This window comes from Ochotona curzoniae, unplaced genomic scaffold (genome assembly GCF_017591425.1).
Source record: "Ochotona curzoniae isolate NIBS_2020 unplaced genomic scaffold, NIBS_Ocur_1.0 scaffold_2587, whole genome shotgun sequence".
Taxonomy (NCBI): domain Eukaryota; kingdom Metazoa; phylum Chordata; class Mammalia; order Lagomorpha; family Ochotonidae; genus Ochotona; species Ochotona curzoniae.
This window is the reverse complement of record NW_024467096.1, coordinates 4135550-4157253: the sequence shown is the minus strand read 5'-3', so window position 1 is coordinate 4157253 and position 21704 is coordinate 4135550. Positions and strand designations below refer to the sequence as shown.

General features: G+C 48.7%; 1 protein-coding gene across 4 annotated transcripts in view; it reads right to left on the bottom strand.

Moving 5' to 3' along the window:
• Window positions 1–21704, bottom strand: part of KALRN (kalirin RhoGEF kinase) — a 660588-nt gene that overhangs the window by 7581 nt on the left and 631303 nt on the right. For all 4 annotated transcript variants that reach the window (XM_041002785.1, XM_041002786.1, XM_041002787.1 and 1 more), the window contains 6 exons: window positions 9998–10025; window positions 9037–9208; window positions 7613–7734; window positions 7038–7169; window positions 5340–5504; window positions 1923–2001 (listed from right to left, as the gene is read on the bottom strand). In XM_041002785.1, coding sequence (XP_040858719.1) covers window positions 1923–2001; window positions 5340–5504; window positions 7038–7169; window positions 7613–7734; window positions 9037–9208; window positions 9998–10025 — 698 coding nt within the window. The remainder of the gene's footprint in view (window positions 1–1922; window positions 2002–5339; window positions 5505–7037; window positions 7170–7612; window positions 7735–9036; window positions 9209–9997; window positions 10026–21704) is intronic.

Genomic DNA, 21704 nt, shown 5'->3' with positions numbered 1-21704 from the left:
TTGTAGCCTGGTTGAGAAGACCACAGCCCTGCCTGGCAAGAATGCTCGAACCCCTGGCTAGGCTGGTCAAGCATGAAGAGGAGGGAAAAGCTTCACCTGGTACAGCAACGTTAGTAATTAGTAATTTTTCATTCCTAGGACAGATCTGCATTAACTCAGTCCCCCCTGAGCTCCTCCAGGTTTGTGTGTTTCTTTTTTGCCTGTATAAACTCTATTGTTCTGCAGTTAGGGTGGAGAGATCTTTAGGTCTTTTCAATCTTATCAGCGTGTGGCACTCCTCTGATCGGTTCACTTGGGTACAACACCTGTTATTCTTCCACATTTGTGCTCCCTTTCTGAATTCCCTGGGATAAACACTTGCTCAGAAAATTGCCTTCTGTCCAGGGGGCCCAACTGTAACCCGTGGGAGGTTTAGAATACCTAGAGATTAACATCATCATCACCACCATTATCACTCCAGAGATTCCTTTGACCTTTGTCTCTTTTGGACCGCACAAAGAAGACAGGGAAGTAGATCTGATGAAATATATCTTAGGAAAGGCAGTGAGTTACACTGACTCATATCTCCCCAGAATACAAAAGCATGAACACTTCGGGCCCTTGGCAACCTGTCACAACCGACACACTGATGGAGCCAAGGGACCTGGGAGAGGGAGAGGAGGTGCCGGGCTCAGTGCAAGTGACAGCAGGCATTCAGTGAAAAGACATCCAGTGGTTGTATTGCTGATAAGTGCGTCCTTTTTTAGATCAGCCTTGTAATGGGGAAGGTTTCATGGGTCTGCTTAGTGAGCACAGAGCCAGGCCAGGGAGCGTGCAGGCTGATCTTGGTGCCTGATCAGGGAGCGTGCAGGCTGGAGTGCCCGATGCGTCCCTTTCTGTTGAGCACAGGGTTGCTCCCCGTGCTCTATGTTTCTCTCCAGCCTGAGTCTTCCCCTCCTATCCCCCTGCACACACCCCTTCCTAAAACCGTTCACCTAAACTGTTGACATATGTCTTGTTACAGTTATAGAGCTAGACTACCCGAAAAACAGCCAGGTTCTGCAAAATTATGCTTCAACACTATGAACTGCTAAATACTAAAATTAAAATAGATATGAGACAGTTGAATAGTAATCTATAGCCATTTTAAGGTGTATACAACCCAGCTGTATATAGACTAATAATTGTAATGTCAATGTAGAAGTCATAGGATGTGGTTCAGAACTTGTACTCTTTTTTTTGTTGTTGTTGTTGTTGTTTTCTCTCTCTCTCTTTGAACATACTGGTTACACAATATCATGTCAACTAATTCCATTACGTTATAAATTGCTACTGATGTAATGTCGGGGCTTTCAATCGATTGGGATGATACTCTTTTGGCTGTACCTTCAGACCAGAGACTGTCTCCCCATGAAACTGTTGAACATCTTATGTTGCACAATAAGATGCTAGACTCTATGCTTTGTAGATGCTTGCAAGGAAAAAAAATCTCATCTGAATTTGATCTGTGGTAATGCAAGAAGATGGAAGAATCCACCATGGGGGGGAGGGAAGTGGGTTTTGGGGAGGAGAGGGGGGAATCCCAGTGCCTGTAAAACTGTGTCTCATGATGCAATGTAAAAAAAAAAAGGCATAAAGAAAAAGTACATGGGGCTAAAACATGATGAATACACCTCCCATCAAAGTTAAATATAGTTAAAATTGTACTTCAAAGAACATTCTGAATGTTAAGTTCTTACATTTGAACAGAAGGCCAAGAGTTGGTTAGGGACAGTGGATCCAACATAGGGGAGAAAGAGTAGAAAATAGGCATTAATATTCTAAATGTTTTTTTTTTCTTTCTAGAGAGAGAATGAACTCATAAAAAAAAAAACAACAAAAAGTCATTGCTCTATGGTGATGCTGCCTGGTATTCAAGAAAGAAGGAAGAACTGTGACCTTACCTTCCAATTTCATTCAGCTCAGTGTACGCAGAATCAAAATTTTCCTTCCAAGAGATGGTGGCACCGTCAGCAGCAGCATCTTTGGGAGAGAAAGGTCATTGAGGACACAGAGGATGTCACACAAGGATGACACTGGGGCCACAGGGAGCCGCAGCGTAACCCCTGAGCAGTTCTCACAACTAAATATGGAGGCAAACTCAGTGGGAGCGAGCTGTGAGTCCCCGGAGTGCTATTTTAGAAAGACCACCCAGGAGGAGAGTGACAGGATGGTCAGTCTCCCTCTATCACCTGCTGTGGCTGAAGGGAAAATGTGGGACCACCAGAAATGTAGTTTCTGCGTGGTTTAAACGTAGCAATTTGGTAGAGAAGATACAAAGGGAGAGATGAAAACGTTGTGAAAGCCTGGAAAATCCGGGGAGGGTTGACTGTCAGGGGCGAGAAGTAGGGGGGAAGGAAAGGCCATTCGTTCAAATATTTTTCTGTCTCTATCTCTCTTTTTCTCTCTGTGTCTCTTTTTGCCTCTGGCTCACCCACACTGAAATCCCAGAATGGCATGGTTGAAGAGCATTTCCTGTCACCGCAGGGGTGGGAGTGGGAAGGGGCAAGTGCGGGCCCTGGCGGGGCCTCAGACTTTGGCCCCACAGCCTGTCTCAGGGCCTTTGCTTTCTCTGCATAAACACCCTGCCCCGGCACACAGGCCACACAATCCCTTGAGGTCAGCATCGGAGAATTCCTCAGACTGGCAGCTTGTCTTTTCCATTTTGAAAGCAAGCTGGGGGAGTGGGGCTGGGCCTAGGCCAGGAGGTGGTGTCTGTGCCTGGCAGGGGGTACCAGGTGGAAGTGACGTCATGCAGCTAGGACGCTAGCTTAAGCTGGCTGAGTTGGAGGTTGGCGCCAGTCCCCCTGCACAATCCTTGCCTTCCATATGTCAGTCAAAAAGCTCCCTTTTCCCAGGATGCACCTGTATCATCAGGGACCTCAGTGGGGAGCGCGATGAAAATATGGATATTAAGTTCCCAGGGAGCTTCCCTCCTGTGGAGGCACTAGCCCCTACCTCATGGAAGACGCCAACAGCTAGGGGGCGCTCGCTTGCGCACTCCCTCTCTCCTTTGCCTGGGACCACAGCTGGGCTGCAGGTGCTGTAGACGGAGATACCCTCTCTCTCTCTCTGTCTCTTCCCCCACCCGCCTCCCTCCAGGCATTCTCTATAGCCCCCTGCCTACTCACACAAGTATGTGTGTTCATTTTTCCACCTTTTGATCACATTTTGTTATCATTGTGTGCATCATATACATGTCTGCACTTAGAATGCTTACTGGGGCGCTGGTGCTGTGGCACAGTGAATAAAGCTGCCACCTGTGATACCTGCATCCCACATGGGTACTGGTTCGAACCCCAGCTGCTCCACTTCTGATTCAGCTGCCTGTTAACACACCTAGAAAAACTGCAGAAACTGGCCCAAGTCCTGGGGTCCCTGCACTCATGTGGGAAGCCCAAAAGTTGCTCCTGGCTCCTGGCCATGGTGCATCATGTGGGGAGTGACCTGGTGGAGGAAAGATCTCTCTCTCCCTCTATGTGTCTCTGACTTTCAAATAAATAAATGAATCTTTTAAGAAAGCATTTATGCTGTCAGGGAGAGTATGTGGAGGGGCTCCCCTGCTGGACAGCTACTCCCACTGGAGAGCATGAGCTGGGATGGGGGCAGACCAGACTAGGCAGGGCCACAACACCTGTGGGCCTCATGTGGACTAGATCAGGGAAAAGCCAGGCTGGGCTGATTGTTCCTACTGGTGCAAGCATAAAATAGAGTGGGCGAGGGCTGGTTGGGCTTAGCCACAAAATCAGCTGGCAGAAGCTGGCACTGGGGGCTAATTCTGTCAAGTTACACTGCAGAACCACCTGGAGAGTGCATAATCTGGGAGTGGGAGAGGCCTGGGAGGGAAATAGTGGGCTCCTCCCTCTTGGGTTACCACTCCTACTGGAGGACACAAAAACCAGGACAAGAGCTGGGGTGGCTAGACAGAAAGGCACCCAACAACACCTGTGTGGCCTGGAGAGTGGAGCTGGTTAGGTGGAACTAGGCTTCAATGTCCATTAACATGTATGAGAGCTGAATGAGATGTGGGACAGACTGGACTAGTCTGCTACACATACTGGCAAGCATGGGAACCAGGATAGGGAGTGGGCCTGGTGGGGGTTATTGTGGGTCACTCCGATGCAGCTCCCACTGGTTTATGCGAGGGCCGAGTGTGTGCTGGGCAGAATCAGGCTGGACTGAAATACCCATTGGTTCCAGGGGAAGACAGGACTGGGAACAGAACCAACCCAGCAATTGCAACCACCAGCTGATTGGGTCGATGGACTGTGCCGGGCCCTGTACTTGCAAGTACACACAAAAAACTGGTCTGGGAACACCTCAGACAAAGTTCCTTTGGGGATCTCCCCAATCGAACTGCCAGACACAGAACCCTAACCAAGAAGAAAGAGAGAGGACAGAACAAATCAATCAACCACCTCAGCCATATGTTGGCAGTGAAAAACTGGGCAAATGGAGACTCTATGATGGACTATGTCCATCAGTGGATTCTTCAGTGACCTCATCATGCATGCTTGGAATGGTGAGCTTGGCAGCAATTCATAACTGTTGAACTATCAAAACTATTTGAGCAAGACCCTCGGAGCATGCCTCACATCAGGGACCTGGGATGGGTGGGAGACTGGGTGGGGCTTCTCCCTTTATCTCCTCCTTTACCCCAGACATATGAAAAAAAAACCAATGTGACATGATGGTCTTACCCACTTTCCTGTAGCCCTTGAACCTTTTTGCCCTAATTAACTATGTAAAGATTGTCAAAAATAAAGAAAAAAATAAAAAAGTATTTATTTATTTTCATTGGAAAGTCACATTTACAGAGGAGGAGAGACAGAGAGAAAGATCTTTCATGTACTGGTTCATTCCACAAGTGGCCGCAATGGCCAGAGCTGAGCCAATCCAAAGCCAGGAGCCAGGAGCTTCTTCCAGGCCTCCTACCCAGGAATTTGGATGGGAAGAGGAGCAACTGGGATACGAACTGGTGCCCATATAGGATCCCAGCGTATGCAGGATGAGGACTCAGCCACCAGGCTACTGCACTGGGCCCAAGCAATGAATTAAAAAAAACATTAAACTGAGTAAGATGACTAGACCCAGGCCCATCTTTGCAGCCCCATCTCAGGGGAGGGACAGAGAGCACCCAAGTGACATGTTTGCCTGCTTGTCCTCATGTTCCAGAGTCTCACCTGTTGTCCTGGGACAATCGCAGACCTGGGGTTAAGCCTGAGAGTCGGATGCCAACGTGTGGCCCAAGAGGCAGGAGCCACACACTGTGCAGAAACACCCATCCATGACACCCCCAGTTGAAGCACCCCAGGACTCACCATACTCCGGAAGCCGCACAGACTCTGAGGGCTCACTAGGAAGGCTGATTCCCCAGGGATTACTGGCACTGACCCGGAACTGATAAGGACACCCGGGACTCAGGTCTTCGATGACGAGGTACGTGTCCAGGGTCGAAGCTACTGACTGCTGCCAGACCTGGGAACCTGGCATGTGGTGGCAGAAAGAAATCAAAGAGAGATCAGTGACACTGATTCAAAGACCTTCGGCACACAAAGCAAGGCAAGGTGACACATGTGCTTCAAGTGGACAGCTGCGACTACTGTGCCTGACTTGGAAAGCCCATGGGTGATGCCAGGCTCAGGTTCATTTTCCCAAAGGGGCCGCATCGGTAGTGGGGCCTGTGGAAGGAACTGGCTCAGTGATCTGTCCACTGCTCAAGCGACAAGTGTGAGCAGGGAAAGACCTGGCCAGGCAGAATTTCTAGGGGGAACATGACACATATTTCTAAGACCAGGAGAAAAGATTATGTCATAATCACAGATTAAGAAAAAAACATGTGTTTGAAAATGGAAACATGTACCAAGTCCTTTGCACATAAATGTTTACTTAACTGCACAGAAATCTGAGAAAGTAGGAAGCATTTATCTGCTATTGCGGCTGAAGACACTAGGCCTCACGGGAAGCAACCTGAGGCTGGTGCCGTGACACAGTAAGTTAAGGCACTGGCTGCAGCGTTTGAATCTCATGTGGGTGGTGCCAGTTCGAGTCCTGGTTGCTCCACTTCCAATCCAGCTCCTTGCTAATGTACCCGAGAATGCAGTGGAAGATGGCCAAAATTCTTGGGTCCCTGTACTCATGTGGGAGACCTGGAAGATGCTCCAGGCTCCCAGCTTCACACCAGTCCACACCTAGTCATTGCACCCCTTTGGAGAGTGAATTAGTGGGTGGAAGATCTCTCTCTCTCTCTCATTTCTGCTTGTCTCTCTGTAAATCTGCCTTTCAAATAAAAACAAATCTTACAAAAAAGAAAGGAAAAATGAGAAGCAATTTGCACAGGCTAGAAGAGTTCATAGGATGAGCAGTGAAGTACATAATGGCTGAGGTCTGGACTTGGTAGACTGCATCTTCCAGGTCTCCTCGACCTGGGAGAGCCAAGAGTGAACAGCTCAAGACACAGAACTAACTTCTCAACTGCACAGGGCCTGCTGAGTAAGAGGGCAGAGGAGGAAAGTGTTGAAGCCATCCGAGTCCAGTGCATCAGGCTGCTTTCCACTGGATGGTGCAGTTAATCATGTGGGCCAGAGATGTGCTATTTACAATGACAGCTCCTAATTCTTCCTGGTAACTGGACAGCAGGTGTAGCTGTGCATAATTGCTAAAGGAACACAGGCATCTTTAGTGTGTGGACGAAGAGGATTCAGGAAGCATAGTGGCAAGGCAGGAATGTGTCTGTGTTAGCTCTGTTTCCTCTGCGTGTTGCTCTGGTCATCCCACCTTAGCTCCTGCTCTGCAAGAGAGATCTCCAATGAGAAAACCAGAGAGCTGGTGTGCCCAAGAGGCTGACATCATCCTAGCAAAAGCAGTTATTCCTTCCTGGGCTCGGGAAGTGGCAGCTGTCAGACACCATGACCTCTGGAAGACCCAAGGAAGACCAGGAAGCTGCTCCAGGTTCATCACCTGGAGAAAACCTGCTGAGTGGCAAGATGGAAGCAGCAGAGCAGGTTGAGAGCACGCACCTTCCTCTCTGTACTCCACGGTGTAACCTGAGATGGTGCAGTTTCCTGTGCTGGATGGAGGCAGCCAGCGAAGGATCACCGAGGTACAGCTCCTTTCCTGGGCGATAGGCCGGTTTGGGGCTGCGGGGACACCTGCAGAGACAGGACCAGGGCCACTGTCACATGGCTTAGCATCTTCACCTGGGCAACGTCACCTACCCCCTGCTGGGCCTGGCCCAGCAACTGCTCCACCAAGCAACATACATCTTTGCTTGCCCAGGTCTCAGGGAGCCTTGGTGACATTCACTTACAACGTGTGTGTAAGGACAATGCACAGAGGCAGGAAGTAGAACAGTGGTGGGCAGAGGCCGGGAGAAGGAAGGAGGGATGGTTATTACTCACGGGTGTGGATGAAGTGTCAATTTGGGAAAATGAAGAGGGTTCTGGTTGGTGATGCTGCTTAAAAATACTTAATGCCACTGAACTATCCCCTTAAAACATGATTAAGATGGTACATTTTAAGTTGCATACAACTTACTACTTTTTAAAAAGCCTTTTGCAAAGCATGCAGATGGCTGGACTAACAGTGACCATACCTTGCACCTTCACCGTGGCGGACGTGGACGCGGTCCCGTGGTCGTTGGTGGCTATGCAGGTGTAAATCCCACTGTCCTGGGGCATGAGGTTGCAGATCTTCAGGGTGATTTCCCCAGAATCACTAGGGACACAGGGAGGAGGCCTGAGAGCTTCCAGTCATGAGCCCGTGGACAGACAGACAAGGTCACACAGGGCGTGCACTGGGCAGGTGAAGCTGAGAGGTGCCAGCCCCGAGGGCCAGCTCCTATTCTCTTATCTACCTGCACAGTTTGGGAAATCATCTGGCCTCAAAATTCCAAGTTCCCTATTTGGGGAAAAGATATTTGACCACACTCATTTCTCAAGTTGACACGTAGATGAGATAAGAATTAGAATATGGTTTGAAGGGCTGGCATTGTGGTATAAAGGGTAAAGCTACCACCTATAAGGCTGGTGTCCCATAGGGGCACCTGTTCAAGTCTCAGCAGCTCCGCTTCTGATCCTGCTCCCTGTGAATGCACTGGAGAAAGTAGCAGAACATGGCACAAATGCTTGGGCCCTTGCACCCATGTGGGAGACCCAGATGAAGCTCCTGGTTCGTGAAAGGGTCCAGCTCTGGCTACTGTGGCCATCTGGACAGTGAACCAGTGGGCAGAAGATCTCTCCCTTTCTCTGTCTCTCCTCTTTCTGTAAAATTCTCCCTTTCAAATACATAAATCTTAAAAAAACAAACCACCAAACAAAAGAATGTGGTCTGAAATACATAAAGTCCTGTGTAAGTCCCGTTTGGTAATATGATTAGTATAAGGAGCAGCAATTGCGTCGTAAAATATCTTCTACCTCACAGATCAAAGAGCCAGGCAGGAAGAGCATGCAAAGGTTAGAGTAAAACATGTCCACGATTGCAGAATCTGACATGTGAGATCCTCAAAATAAGCAAGGAAGTTAGAAAAGGTAAAACCTCCCACCTAGATGATAGCTTCCCCATTCATCCCAACTTGGGGTTCAGGGACACTCCAAAGGAAGAGCCGCTCTGAAAGGGTTAACGACAAAGCCAAACTCGGATCCTCTGGGGTCTTCATGATCCAAACTGAGCTCTGTGTCTCACACCAAGCACCTGGCCAGGGACTCTGCTGGGAATAGCTAGCCACTGATGGGCCTTGCCATCTCACATGCACATTAGTCAATGGGTGAGAGCTGTTCAATTTTAGCTGTTTCCTCCACAGGTGTTTAAGCGGTCATGGCTCTCTGCTGCTAGTCCACTGTAAGCAGCTGGACTCAGTGAGCTGCAGGATCAGTGACAATAAAGGTGAACAGAATTATTCCCACAAGGAGAAGTCCACCACATTTTATAGTTCCTCCCCTGGAAGGATTTCTAAGCCAGCCAGATGTTGGTCCTTGGGTAATGTGGCCACTGGTGCAGGTACAAGGGTGACTGGCTTACCAGGAGGAGACAGCATACGTGGCAGAGTTGCTGTCTGTGTCAAGGATGTTCTGGTCTGGCCCCTTCCAGGTGATGGTGGGCTTCGGCCGCCCACAGACTTTGCACTGCAGTATCACCGTGTCCCCAAGCAAGCAGGTCACATCCACTAACGGCACAAGGAACTCTGGGGCCACTGTGACGACACAGACACACATGCACACCATTCAGAACAAACTCGGAATGTTTGTAACACACCTCTCCCCACCCATGCAGTGTGTCAAAAAGCCTTCAGCCTAACATGGCTGAGCCATCTGTGTCCCTTCATAAAGTATTTTAAAGGCACCAATGCTTATGGAGTGGGGGAACAAGGGAACTAGCATATATACAGAGAAGCCAAAAGGAAGAAAACTCTTCTTGACATCGTCAGAGGCCACATGGGGGTATATCTCTTCAGATGTTGTGTAACTATATTTGTTGTTGGGACCAGTGCAATGGCTCAACTGACTAATCCTCTACCTTCAAGCACAGGCATCCCATACAGAAGCCAGTTCGTGTCCCAGTTGCTCTACTTCCCATCCAGTCCCCTTCTTATGGCCTAGAAAGGAAGTGGAGGATGGCCCAAAGCCTTGGGACCCTGCTCCCGTGTGGGAGATCTAAAGGAAGCTCCTGGCTCCTGGTTTTGGATTGGCTCAACTGCAGCCATTGTGGCCACTTGGAAAGTGAACCAGTAGATGGAACATCTTTCCTTTTCTCTGTAAATCTACATTTTCAAATAAAAGAAACAAATCTTTAAAAATTATACTTGCTACATCCTTGGACCCCATTATTACAGGTTGTGGTCTCTTTCACCTAATTATCATTCACATCTCTCCTTGTATGACCAGAACTACACTCTTCTTTAATGGCTCAGCTTCCATTCTGGATTTATCCCAATGCATGAAGTCAATCCCCATATTCTCAAGTCTTCTGCTTCAAAACTCACCTTCTTGGATGAAATTTGGATTTAAGATCTGAAAAAGAAACAAAAAAAAAACCCAAAGTTGCTTAAATCCTAAACTAGTAACAGAGCACAAGAGACTTTATTCCCTATTGAGCCACAAGAGTACACCTGAGGGAGACAGGGCCTGGAGCCCAAAGCTCGCTTTGTCCCGTCCCCTGCAGCAGTAGCTGCTGCAGAGGACAGACTCGGCCTTCACAGCAACAGGCACCCGGTTCCCTCCTGCCTGCCGTGGTCCTGCAGCATCCCCACGAGTGACTCCCAGCACCGGCTAGCCACTGCCCCTCAGCTCCATTGCTGCCTTCCTGCCTGATCAGTTTCTCCTTCCCTTCCCACACACAGAAGCCCCTCTCCTCTGTGGCTATTGGCACTCAGCAATGCCAGGGTGGTGTATCTTCCCCATGTTGTGAGCCTCCAAACTCAGAGGACCAAAGGCCCAGCACAGAAATGCTGTTAGCATGAGCAGGCACAGTCCTCTCCCCTCCTCCATCCCTGTGCACTCCTGTCCCCAAGCAGGGAGAACGTCCCTTCCAGCAGCTCAACACGGGCTTCTCGGGCAGATGAGAGCGGGGAGTCCAGTCTGCCCACCCTTCCTGCTCACTGCACAATCCTGTAGCCTAGGCCTCCGCGGGGCAATTGGAGCCATCCGTTTTAACCTTCCTGCTGGAGACATGAGGAAGCAGGGATCATGGCCGCCTGGTCTCATGGCTGATCCTAGGAGGAGCTCCTGGAGCCTTCACACTCAGGAAATCACCCTAAGCCACTCAGCTGTTCATGAGAATGGACCCTCGAACCCACTCCCCACTGCATCCTTTAAAGTATTACCTCTAATTGTGTAAGTTCAACTTTGGATCATAAATCCTGACATGATGATAAAAGCACAGGCCTCGGAGTCCAAGAGGCTGGGGTGGCCTGCTTGGTCTCAGGTGACTGTACCTCAGGGACTCAGCATCATCAGTACCCATCCCTCCACTGTGAAATAGAATACATGATAGGGACAGACTCTACACAAAACCATGGTGAGTGCTTAGCACGAGGCTTGACACATACTCCACCTGTAGGTGACTAAACATGATCTTCCCAGAAGTCCACCTTTAAAGAGGTTTCTCTGTAGTAGTTGATCTTGAGCCACTCTTCTTTCCTTCATAAGGTAGCTGGGAAACTGCTGTGCTTGTCAAGCAGCCTGGTCAGCGCCTTCACACCTGTCTGCCTGGGTCTGCCCGGGTCTCATGTGAGCATGCATGGCTGGCGAGTGTCCCTTCCTTACTGAGAGGTGCAGATGAGCCACCAGGAAGAAGATGTTTCCCACTTGGGGTTCCTGGTCACAAGCCAACTCTTCACTTAGACCACAGCCCAGATTTTCACGAAATGGGCTGTGATGCCAAATTCCAGGAATGATGGCCCCGACGCTGGCCACTGCAGTTGCCTCTGCTAGCTCAGAAGGTCACTGACAGTACTGGCCAGTCTTTTCTTTAAATCAGTGCTTCTAAATCTCTGATCTGAGCATCTCTGAAAACTCAAGAGCCTAGTGCCTGGGCCTGATGCCAGGAGATTGTTTCCAGGGTTGGGAGGTGGGGCTCCGGTGTCAGGATTCCGAAGGCTCCAGCAGGTGAACCCACATGCAGCCTGGTTTGAGGAGTGCTGTTGGATGCTTTCCTCTGTGCAAGGGAACAGCTCGCAGATAAACCAGTTCTTACCCCTGAGGCTTTTCTGGCGATGGTCGTCATGGGGAGGGGATTACGTGCCGGTTATTCGGTAAAAGCAGCAGGTTTCCCCACACCTATGACATCTTTCTGTGTGAGAAAATTCTGGGTCACACTAGAAGAAAGGGTATAAAGGGCTGCTTTAAATGACGGAGTTCCATCAACTACCACTAAACGTGGGCAGGAGCACCACGTCACCTATAGGGGGCGCTAAAGAAAGTATACCATTACTGGCTTCTTGGGGCTGGGAGGGAACAGTACCTGGTCAATTTCTTCATAAGGCTAAGGAGTTTAAGGATATCTTCTGGGGTGTGCACTGGGCATAGCTGCCTCTGGGGAAGCTTGCATCCTTTGGGGAGTTCCTGCAGTGGAACCTACCCTTTCCGTTCCAGCTTCCTGGTCATGGGTCTCTGAGGACTCAGCTCCCTACAGTGCTTGAGGAAGATGTGGATCCAAGTTCCTGGTCTCTGGCTTTGGCCTGGACATTTGAGGAGTAAACCAGCAGATAGAAGCTCTCTCCTTGTTTCTCTCTGTCACTCTGCCTTTCAAATTTATAAATGACTTCTAAATAGATTTTTATTCTAAACGTTGATAATGGCTATCTCAGGGGAGTGAGGTTAAACAGGGCTTTCCTTTGCATTCAGAAAACATTCACTAAACTTATCCTCCGCTCCATGATCTGTGTGTGGCGTGTGGCTACAGAAATACTTTGTAGCCATAGGATTTATAAAATGTTATTTGAGGTTTGCATGGCTTTTTTTTCTATTTTTTTTCTTACGTGGGCTTTCCAAATATTCTACAATTACATATATGTATGCATGTGTATACACACACACACACACATACATATTTTAGGGGAAAAAAAAAGACTCAGTGAACCTTATTGAATGGCAAGTTCTTCAAGGACAGGAACCACTGGTCATTTGCCTTTTATCTCACGGCCTTAGCCCAGGGTCATGGGTGTGATGGGCCTTCAACATGTGATGACCTTTGACCTCAACTTTTCAGAATTTGAGACTGGTTCACAGATTCTCCAAATAGGACCAGAAGATCTACACAACCATGTGTTCTGGGTATGGGGCCAGAGCCTGTCAGTGACACAGATGGAAGGTGAACCTTTTGGATAATGGCTATGAATCATATCACCCCCCCATCTGAGATGGGGGTCCGTGGCAGCGAGCTGTGCAGCAGGTGACAGAGCGTGTGAGCCGGGCTCACACTCCTGCCTTGGGATATTCTTAAACAACATGGGCTCCAGCTGGTCTGTGAGCTGGGGACACCAGTTAGCACCTCCCAGAAAGGGCAGCAGTGATGGCTCAAGTGACTAGGCTTTTGCATCCACATGGGAAACCTGGACTGTGTTCCCAGACCCTGGCTTCTAGGTCTAGCCCAGCCACGATGTGTGGTCATTAGTGGAGGGAACCAGTGGATGTGAGGACTCTCAAGTAATTAAAAAAAATTCTAGAGTAGAACAATTTGATAACACTGCCAACTTGGTTCAATGGCCCGTGTTTCCCATTACGATAGAGATCCACAGCAAGCGAGACACTAAATTCACACGAGTCTTAGAGAAGACCCAAAAGACGAATGAATGGGAGACAAGCAGCAGGCACATACACTGTGTAAGTTTGGGTAGGGCTTCATAAACCTACACTGTGTCAGTACTTGTATAAAAAAAAACCTCTTAGACAATGTCTTGACTTACTCCTCTTTTTCATCGCACTTATCAACCATGTTCCTACTGAATGCATGGTCCAGAAGGTAAATATTCCTGGTTTGGGTGTAGACTTGGGAAAGAATGTTGGAGAATGGTAGCCAGTAAGGCTTGATGGTAGATCTTCATCTGAAGGACCTTATGGAAACCATCAACTTCTGGGCTGGTCCAGCTGTTGTCAATAATGGCAATGCATGCCACTCCTGATTGGCATTGCCGTTATTTGGCTGCATAAACCACCCACCAACTCCCCCATTTGCTCTCCAAACCCTGGAGGAAGGGCAGATTGTTCTTTATCCCCACTGCCTACACAAGACAGGAAGGTGAAGGGTAAAATCAGAGCACGGTGACAGCTGGGCTTAAGAATTCCGAAATCGTAGCCCAACGCTGCTCCCATCATTGCATTCAGTGCAGCGAGAGGATCTTGGGCAAACCACTGGAGCAATTTGCCATTGACCTCAGAGGCCCACTTGCTTAGCTGTAATTCCCACCTTCCTCTCTGCCTAGTCTTCCCCTTGAAATTCCTCCAACAAGGACCAAGAAGCTGTGTAACTTTGACTCCAGGTTGCGCTCATGTAGGATTCTACTTAGAAGCAAATCAGAGTATGGTCTAGAGGAGGGTGGTGACATGCTTCCACTCCTGTGGTCTAATTATCTGTGCATTTACCCACGGCTTCCCAGGGACACTGCCAGGCTTAAGATGTTCAAGACAATCTACTGTTTTGTTCTTGGCTATTACCTCCAGGTCTAGACCAATGGCTGGCATATAAAGGCTCCTTTGATAGTTGTCAAACCAATAAAAAAAATAAGGTTGTGGGATATGAATTTTGGAAGTGGAGCTGAGGACATGGTTTGCCATGAACTTGGAATGCTTTCCCATTTCCATTCATTGGGAATGATGAGTTATTGGGGAAAATTCTGTTGTTCAGTCAATGTCAGATTTAGCAGTAGCAATCTTCCTCCTCTTTTTAAGATTTATTTTTATTGGAAAGGTAGATCTACAGAGTGAATGGGAGACAGAGAGAAAGATCTTCCACCTGCTGAGTCACTCCCCAAATGGATGCAATGGCTGGAGCTGAGCCAATCCAGAGCCAATCCAGACCTCTTCCAGGTCTCCCATATGGGTTCAGGGGCCCAAAGACTTGCGTCATCTTCTGCTGTTTTCCCATGCCAGAAGCAGGGAGCTTGACGGAAAGTGGAGCAGCCAGGACAAGAACAGGGGGTGCCCATACGCGATGCTGGCACTTGCAGATGAAGCATCAACCTGTGAGCCACTGTGCCGACCCCTCCTCTCTGAGGTAGAAGTCACATGGCTCTGACAGTGAATGCCTTGCATCTTAAAATCTCACCAAATCTGTATAACTTTTAAGATGATAACCTCTTCATATTTTATGCACTATCATCACCATGTTTAACAGAACACTTTGAACAGAAGAGCAAATATTTGGTGTAGCAGATTAACTGAGATTGCTAGCATGAAGGTGCTGGAACCAATTGGTCTAGTGATTGTTGTTGGTGTGTAGAAGGACCTGTGGGGTCCAACTGAGGCCTGAGCCCTAGTGGTTTTTTTGAAATCTAAAGTGCTTTTTAAAAAAAGTGTTGAGTCAATGTAATATGGTAGATGGGAAGGAGCAGAGAAATGGAATCTAAAATAGAAATGGAAGGGAAGGACATGTGACGCTGTTCACATAAAACACACGTTGTTCTCGGCCCGGTGGCGTGGCCTAGCAGCTAAAGTCCTCGCCTTGAATGCGCCAGGATCCCATATGGCTGCCGGTTCTAATCCCAGCAGCTCCACTTCCCATCCAGCTCCCTGCTTGTGGCCCGGGAAAGCAGTCGAGGACGTCCCAATGCTTTGGGACCCTGCACCCCTGTGGGAGACCCGGAAGAAGTTCCTGGATCCTGGCTTCGGATTGGCATAGCATCGGCGTTGGGCTCACTTGGGGAGTGAATCATCGGACGGAAGATCTTCCTCTCTGACTCTCCTCCTCTCTGTATACCTGACTTTCCAATAAATAAATAAATCTTTTAAAAAAAAAACACACACGTTCTCTCTCTGGGGGACACAGCACAAGAGACTGCTGGGCGGAGTGCAAGACAGCAACGAGGCTTGGCAGGCGCTGGGAAAGCTCCTTGGGACGCTGACTCTGTGACCAGCAGAGGGCGGCAGGTGGTAGTGAATGCAACAACCAACTGGAGTCCAGTAGCAACTGAATTCTTTTCGAGAGAAATCTGCTTGACTTCGGGCCATGCATAAGAGGGAGGAATGAAAGGTAAAATCACCCAACGCTGATTAGCATCAACGGAGTCTGACAGAGGTTCGAGTCTGTATTCTTTGCCAGTGTCCAAAACTCATTCTAAGAATAAGGGCAGAACTGCCTAGAAAAGTAGTTGTTAGGGGACTCTCAAAGAAATCCCCTGACCCAGTTCTTTCCAAATCCCTCATCACCATCACAAAACACTGCTCAAAGTTGCACATTGAGCCCCCCACACCCCCATCCAGGAAGTGAAAATGTTCAAAGGAAACTCAAACCAAATGTCTGGAACTCAACTCCTAGTTGCCTTGAATGGAAGTTTGGCCTCTTCTCTTAATTCCCTTGTGCTTGGGGAACCAGAGGAAGGCTGGGAAGCTTAGGTAAGGACACACGGGGCGGGGGTGGGGGGGGAACCAAGAGAGGAAGAAGGTAATTTCTAAAAATTTAGGTAAGATTGCTGGCTTTGACTTCATGTTTCAGATCAGACACAATCACTCTCCATTTCTAAATAAATGCAAAACAAATTGCAATTAAAGAAAAAAAATGTAAACTCAATTCCTAGCAGCAATTGAGCTCTCTTCAAACTAGTTTCTCAAGTATTTCCACTATCATTCAGTTCTTTTCCTCAACATGTTTTGATCCAACTACACAGAAATGGCTACAATTTCTAAATGTAAAAAACTTAAAAAAAAATCTTTTAATTTCATGATTCATTGGCATTGGTGACTTTGGGCCATATAATGCTGATTCCTTGGATTTTGTTGAGGCGTGTGTTACTGTCATTGCAGTATGCTCACCAGTTGTGGAGTACAGGTGTCTATATTGCCTAACTGTCTTATTTTTGTTTTGTTTGCTTAGTTGTCTTATAAATGTCTATGTGTCAGCCACTGAACTTATTATGGGTATTTCTGGGCCAAATCCCATTCTTTTATCCCTTGGTATTTTGGTTAGAGAATACTGAATGTGTCCCCAGAAAGAATGGGTAGAAAAACAAAAAATGTGTCACCTGACAACAGTTGATGAGAAGGGAACAGAATGGAAGCCCATGCCTGGAGTTCCTGGTGCTTGGGGAGGGGATGGTACCAGGCCAGCAGTCTGGCAATCACTCAGCAGGGGGCTGGGAGCCAGTGCAGGGTGTCCCCTTGGTGGAGTTGTGGATCCCTTTTTTATAACTCACAATTACAGCTGCACAGTGCACATGCTGACTTGGGGCAGTCTTTACAGATGAACGCACTGGGGTTTCACCCCTTAGCATTGAGGCTCTGATAGTTTTCCTAACCCTCAACCTTCAATGATGAGAACGATCTTTCTTGAGCAACTTCAAATTGCCTCTAAGGACATGGGAGAGGTTGATCTTGTGTGAATGCCCCTCACCCTGCCTCCCACAAAGGCACTCTGCTACACTGCTGCCCCTCCCCTATTCCCCCTTGACCTCTCATTGGCGCTCATTCTTTTCCCTGTCCACTGCTTAGACATTTTCCAATCACTGTTCATAGAGATGCCCAGTTACTTGCCTCTATTGAATCAGATCAACTCTGGTTTTAAAACCTTGCACACTTTGCCACCCTCTGGATCAAGTCCAGCTCCTTAACCACTAGGTCCAGGCCTCTACAGTCTGGTCTCACTTCATCTGCCAGGCTTTGTCTCCCACGATTTTTCTCATATATCTAAGGCAGGATACCCAGGCCTTAAGCCTTCTCAATCTGCGCTAGGATCCTTCCTACCTCAGGATCATTGCTCCTGCTCTCTCCTCACGCATACTCTTCCTGAAGACATGTCTGTGTCCTCTCGGTCCCTACAGCCCATGCACTGCTGTTGTGTGAAGCAGGAACCAGGTCCACAGGCTTCCTGACACTAGGTGAACTCTGCGCTCTGGTCTCGGTCTTCTCATCTACAAATGAGGAATACTGATAACAGTGCCCGTATCACAATGCTGTTGGGAGGGAAGGACTTCATACAGAGCCAGTAACATGGGAAAGGCTGCTGAGTAGCTACCACTGTGAGCTCAGCACCCTAGTATGACAGGTATCTACTGTGTGAATGAACCAATAGCTCCAGGCAGTTAATCAGTCCCTCCCTCTGCTGTTGGAGCAAGTTGTGAAGCCTGCCTGCCTCTACTGTAGGCTTAAGCTTCAAACCCAACCTTGTACAACATGTTGGCACGCCCATACTACTCATGGCCATGCCTCTGGTGCTAAACAGGTGGTGTTAAGTGTAAGTGACTCTGAACTTGAATTGGATGAGCCTAGAGGTGAATCTTGACAGGACGGAGGGCGGTGGCACTAGCTCCTCCAATGGCAGGCTCTTCAAGCAAACTGTTCCGGACAATGACATCTCCTAACATCACCTGTGTACCACATGAATGAAATAGGCTTGGGCTCCAGACTAGGGCAAGGGTGACACAGGACGTGCATGACCGAGGGTGTGCTGAGTGACCGTTGGCCCCAAGAGACCGGCCAGACGGTCCCAGCCCTTGAGACTGCACTTCCTTAGTTGGCTGCTCTGGCCAGGTTCCTGAGTCACTGGCAAAGGGCGTGGGTGAGGCCAACGAGTCACCCTGACTTGTCAAGGGATTAAAAAAAAAAAGTGATCCAGGAAGAAATTCTCGCACAGTTGATGTGCAGCCAGCAAGGGCCCGGGCAGCCTTTGGTGAGCAGCTGTTTTCCCTGGCAGCCGTCAGGCCTGGCCTCACTGGATGCCATGCACAGGAGCTGCCCTGTTGCATGCCCACGACATGCCAGAACCTGTTTCCTCCAGGAGGGCAGGCAGCTCCTACCCTCCTTCACAGGGTGACTGGCAAGGAACAAAGAGCATTACAGATGTGAATATGTAGGAGAAGATCTTCTTACAGTGCTCCCGAGAGAGGACCCCGTCTGCCTCCGGTCCCCTAAGCTCCCTTCCTTTTCTCAGCGGCAGAATATAAATCAGTCCGCATGGGGAGTGAGGGCAAAGCCAGGCAGGGAGGGTTTCCAAGCCAAATCCATCAGATCCATTTCAAAGAAAATATTTGGTCCAAACAAGGCAAGAGGAAAGTGATGCTTCATTTTCTCCCCCCTCCCCAACAGGTTATTTTATTATTTTTCTTTTTTTCCCCTCACAGACATTCTTTTTGAAAAATGTAGATGCAGGCATCAATGGAAACACACCAGTGGTGCCAGGCCAGCCACCTGACTATGATGGAAAAATTTCCTTCAACCCAGATGGTCAGGTCATTTTGATGCCTGGAATCTGGGACGAGGGGGCCAGTGTACCAGAGGCCTGAGCAGCAGGCGGGTGGGAGTGGAGCTGGCACCAGGGAATGGTGAGGCTGGGGAAGGAACCTTAGCCTGTTCTGGCCACTCAAACCCTTTCTGAGTCCAGTGTAGACATGCCAGTCAGGCCTCAGGAAGAAATCTGCTCAGGCCACTCCTCCTGTACTCCCTGAAAAGCAAGTTTCAGGCAAAGCACAAAGCATTCCGTCCTGCACTTCCTCTTCTGGCTGGGTCTCTTTCCGAGTCAGCAGTTCTCAGAGCACAGGGTCCTTCGCTAGTTCACTGCAGCTCTGTACGGTGCCCAGTGGGTCAACCTGGACCCAGTGCTTGCTGTAGCTGTTAGAGATAACCTAAGGCTCAGAGAGGGCAACTGGTCCTGGGTCACACAGGTGGCAGCATTCACTTCAGAACCCAGCTTCCCGACTCTTCCTCCTGTGTTCTTTCCATGTGACTCGGCCTCTGTGTGATTTTTGTTGACATCATACCCCAGCCTTGGGAAACCAGGATAGGCAGAAATCTTGTTGAGTTGGTAGATAGATGAACACATTCACACAGAGGGGAAATGGCCCAGAGCCAGGCTGGCTCTTCCCCGCCAGGATCTATGTGTCAGAATTAAATCACCTGAAGGGGGGAGCCCCAGGCTGCTGCAGGAGATTGTGGGGGCAGGAGGCATGGCACCCAGAGGAACCCTTCAACTGCCCCTCTTTCAATTTTGGAATAGAACATCTCACCTTTCTGCATTTGCTTCCTGTCTTTTTTTTTTTTTTTTTTAATTTAATTGAAAAGGCAGATCAGTTTTACGGAGAGGAGACAGAAAGATCTTCCATCTGCTGGTTCACTCCCCAGACAGCAGCAACAATTGCAGCTGAGCTGAAACCAGTGGCCAGGAATTTCTTCCAGGTCTTCCAACAAGGGCAGGGTCCCAAGGTTTTGGACCATCCTCTGTTGCTTTCCCAAGCCATAAGCGGAGGGCTCGATGATGGGAAGTGGGGCTGCCTGGACACGAACTGGCATCCATATGAAATTCTGGCACTTGCAAGGTGAGGATTTAGCCATTGAGCCATTGTGCTGGGCCTAGTTGCTTCCTCTTTCAAAGCTGAAAGGCTGGGGGACCTAGGGGAGTTGTTGTTTAGTGGGCAATTTCATTCAAAACGATAAAAATGGTTTGCAAGTAAATGATGAGAAGGGTCGCCTTCTGAAAGACTGATTCACACCCTGATTGGAAATTTTCTCCAAAATTAGCTTTGGTGCGCATCCTCATCTTTCAGAACCCTTCCCTGCAGGGTCCCTTCCCTGTTCTTATTTCCTGAACCAAATATCCACCGCTAACTGCATCTAATGTCGGTCTGTGTCATGGCACAGGTGGCTAGCACGTGGCACAGTTGGGACAGAAGTGGAATCTTTTTGGGATCATGACAACGTGTTACTCTGAGGATGAACTGACTTTGTTTACTACAAGTAATGTTGGGCATATATATGTATATGTAAATATAAATATGTATATATAAACACATATATAGAAAGCTTGATAGTGTATGATTAATCACACCTGACATAAAAGCTGGGCTAACAATTCTCACCCTTGAAGACCCAAGTCTGGATGGCTGGTGCAGGTCTTTTCACCCTGTTGTGTGAGGTACACAGGTGGCAGTGCTGGGGATGGGAGCAAGATCAAGAACCCTCAGCAGTCCTCAAACAACTTCAGAGCAGACACGTGGCATGTCTGGGGCTGCCAGAAAAATCTCGTGTAACCCATAAAAGATTCAGACTTGTTACAGATGGGCAGGTGGTGACTCTGGGGCCTCAAGCCCTGGCTCCAGCCTGGTGTCCTCATGAAGACCTGCCAGGTATGGAGGGGACAGGGAGGGGGGACATGAGTGGGGGTGAGGAAGCCAGCAAGTTGGCATGTGATTCCCAGCTCAAAGTCAATCAGTAGTCTCCACTGTACTGAGGGGGAAAAAAAAGCACCAACTTGTTCTCAAGTGTTTGATTTTTAGCCTAACTTTTAGCTCTTCTTCCACAAAGAAACATTTCTCACCTCCAAGGCCCACCCCTCACTCCTACCCATGAAGCTGCATCAGTGTCAGTAAAGTTGAACTGTGGTTACTTGTCCTCCTGAGACTAATTCTCCATGGGGTGAGTGTGGTCAGAGAGGCGCAGAAGGCTAGGCCCCAAGCAGATGGTGATACTCACAGCCACTCTTGCCGTGGTTGGTGGTGCTGAGCGGGCTTGTAGGTGAGACTGTCTCTCAGCCCATCTACAGGGGAAGGAAGAGGGTGTGGGCATTACAGTAGACTTGCTTCTCTCTACATTAATCACTGACCTCGGAAGACTATGAAAATCACACTCCCAAGATTCAAGGGGTTTATTTTTCCTATTAGGGAGCTTAAGGATGTGCCTAACTTTCACTCCCCAAAACCATATTGTGGGACATACGCCAGCCCAGAGGGTGGCAAGCTGTTGGTGTGTAAGGAAAGACTCAAGAAGACTGCCTTTCCAGGGCTCCTTCAGTTCACAGACTAAGGACAAAAAGACATGGATACTGCCAAGGTAGGAGACGAGTCTGCATACAGCCAGGCAGCCTGGGGCTATTACACTTGTGCAAAATCAGTGGGACACGTTTCACTCAGATCCAGGAGATGGTGAACATGCAGCTTGTGCGAGGCCGAGATGCTGGTTGGGTTTCCAGAACAGGTGTTCCTGCAGGCCAGTGCTGTCACAATCCAGCTTGTTTACTGTATAGGACACACTCCCACCCAAAGAGACCAT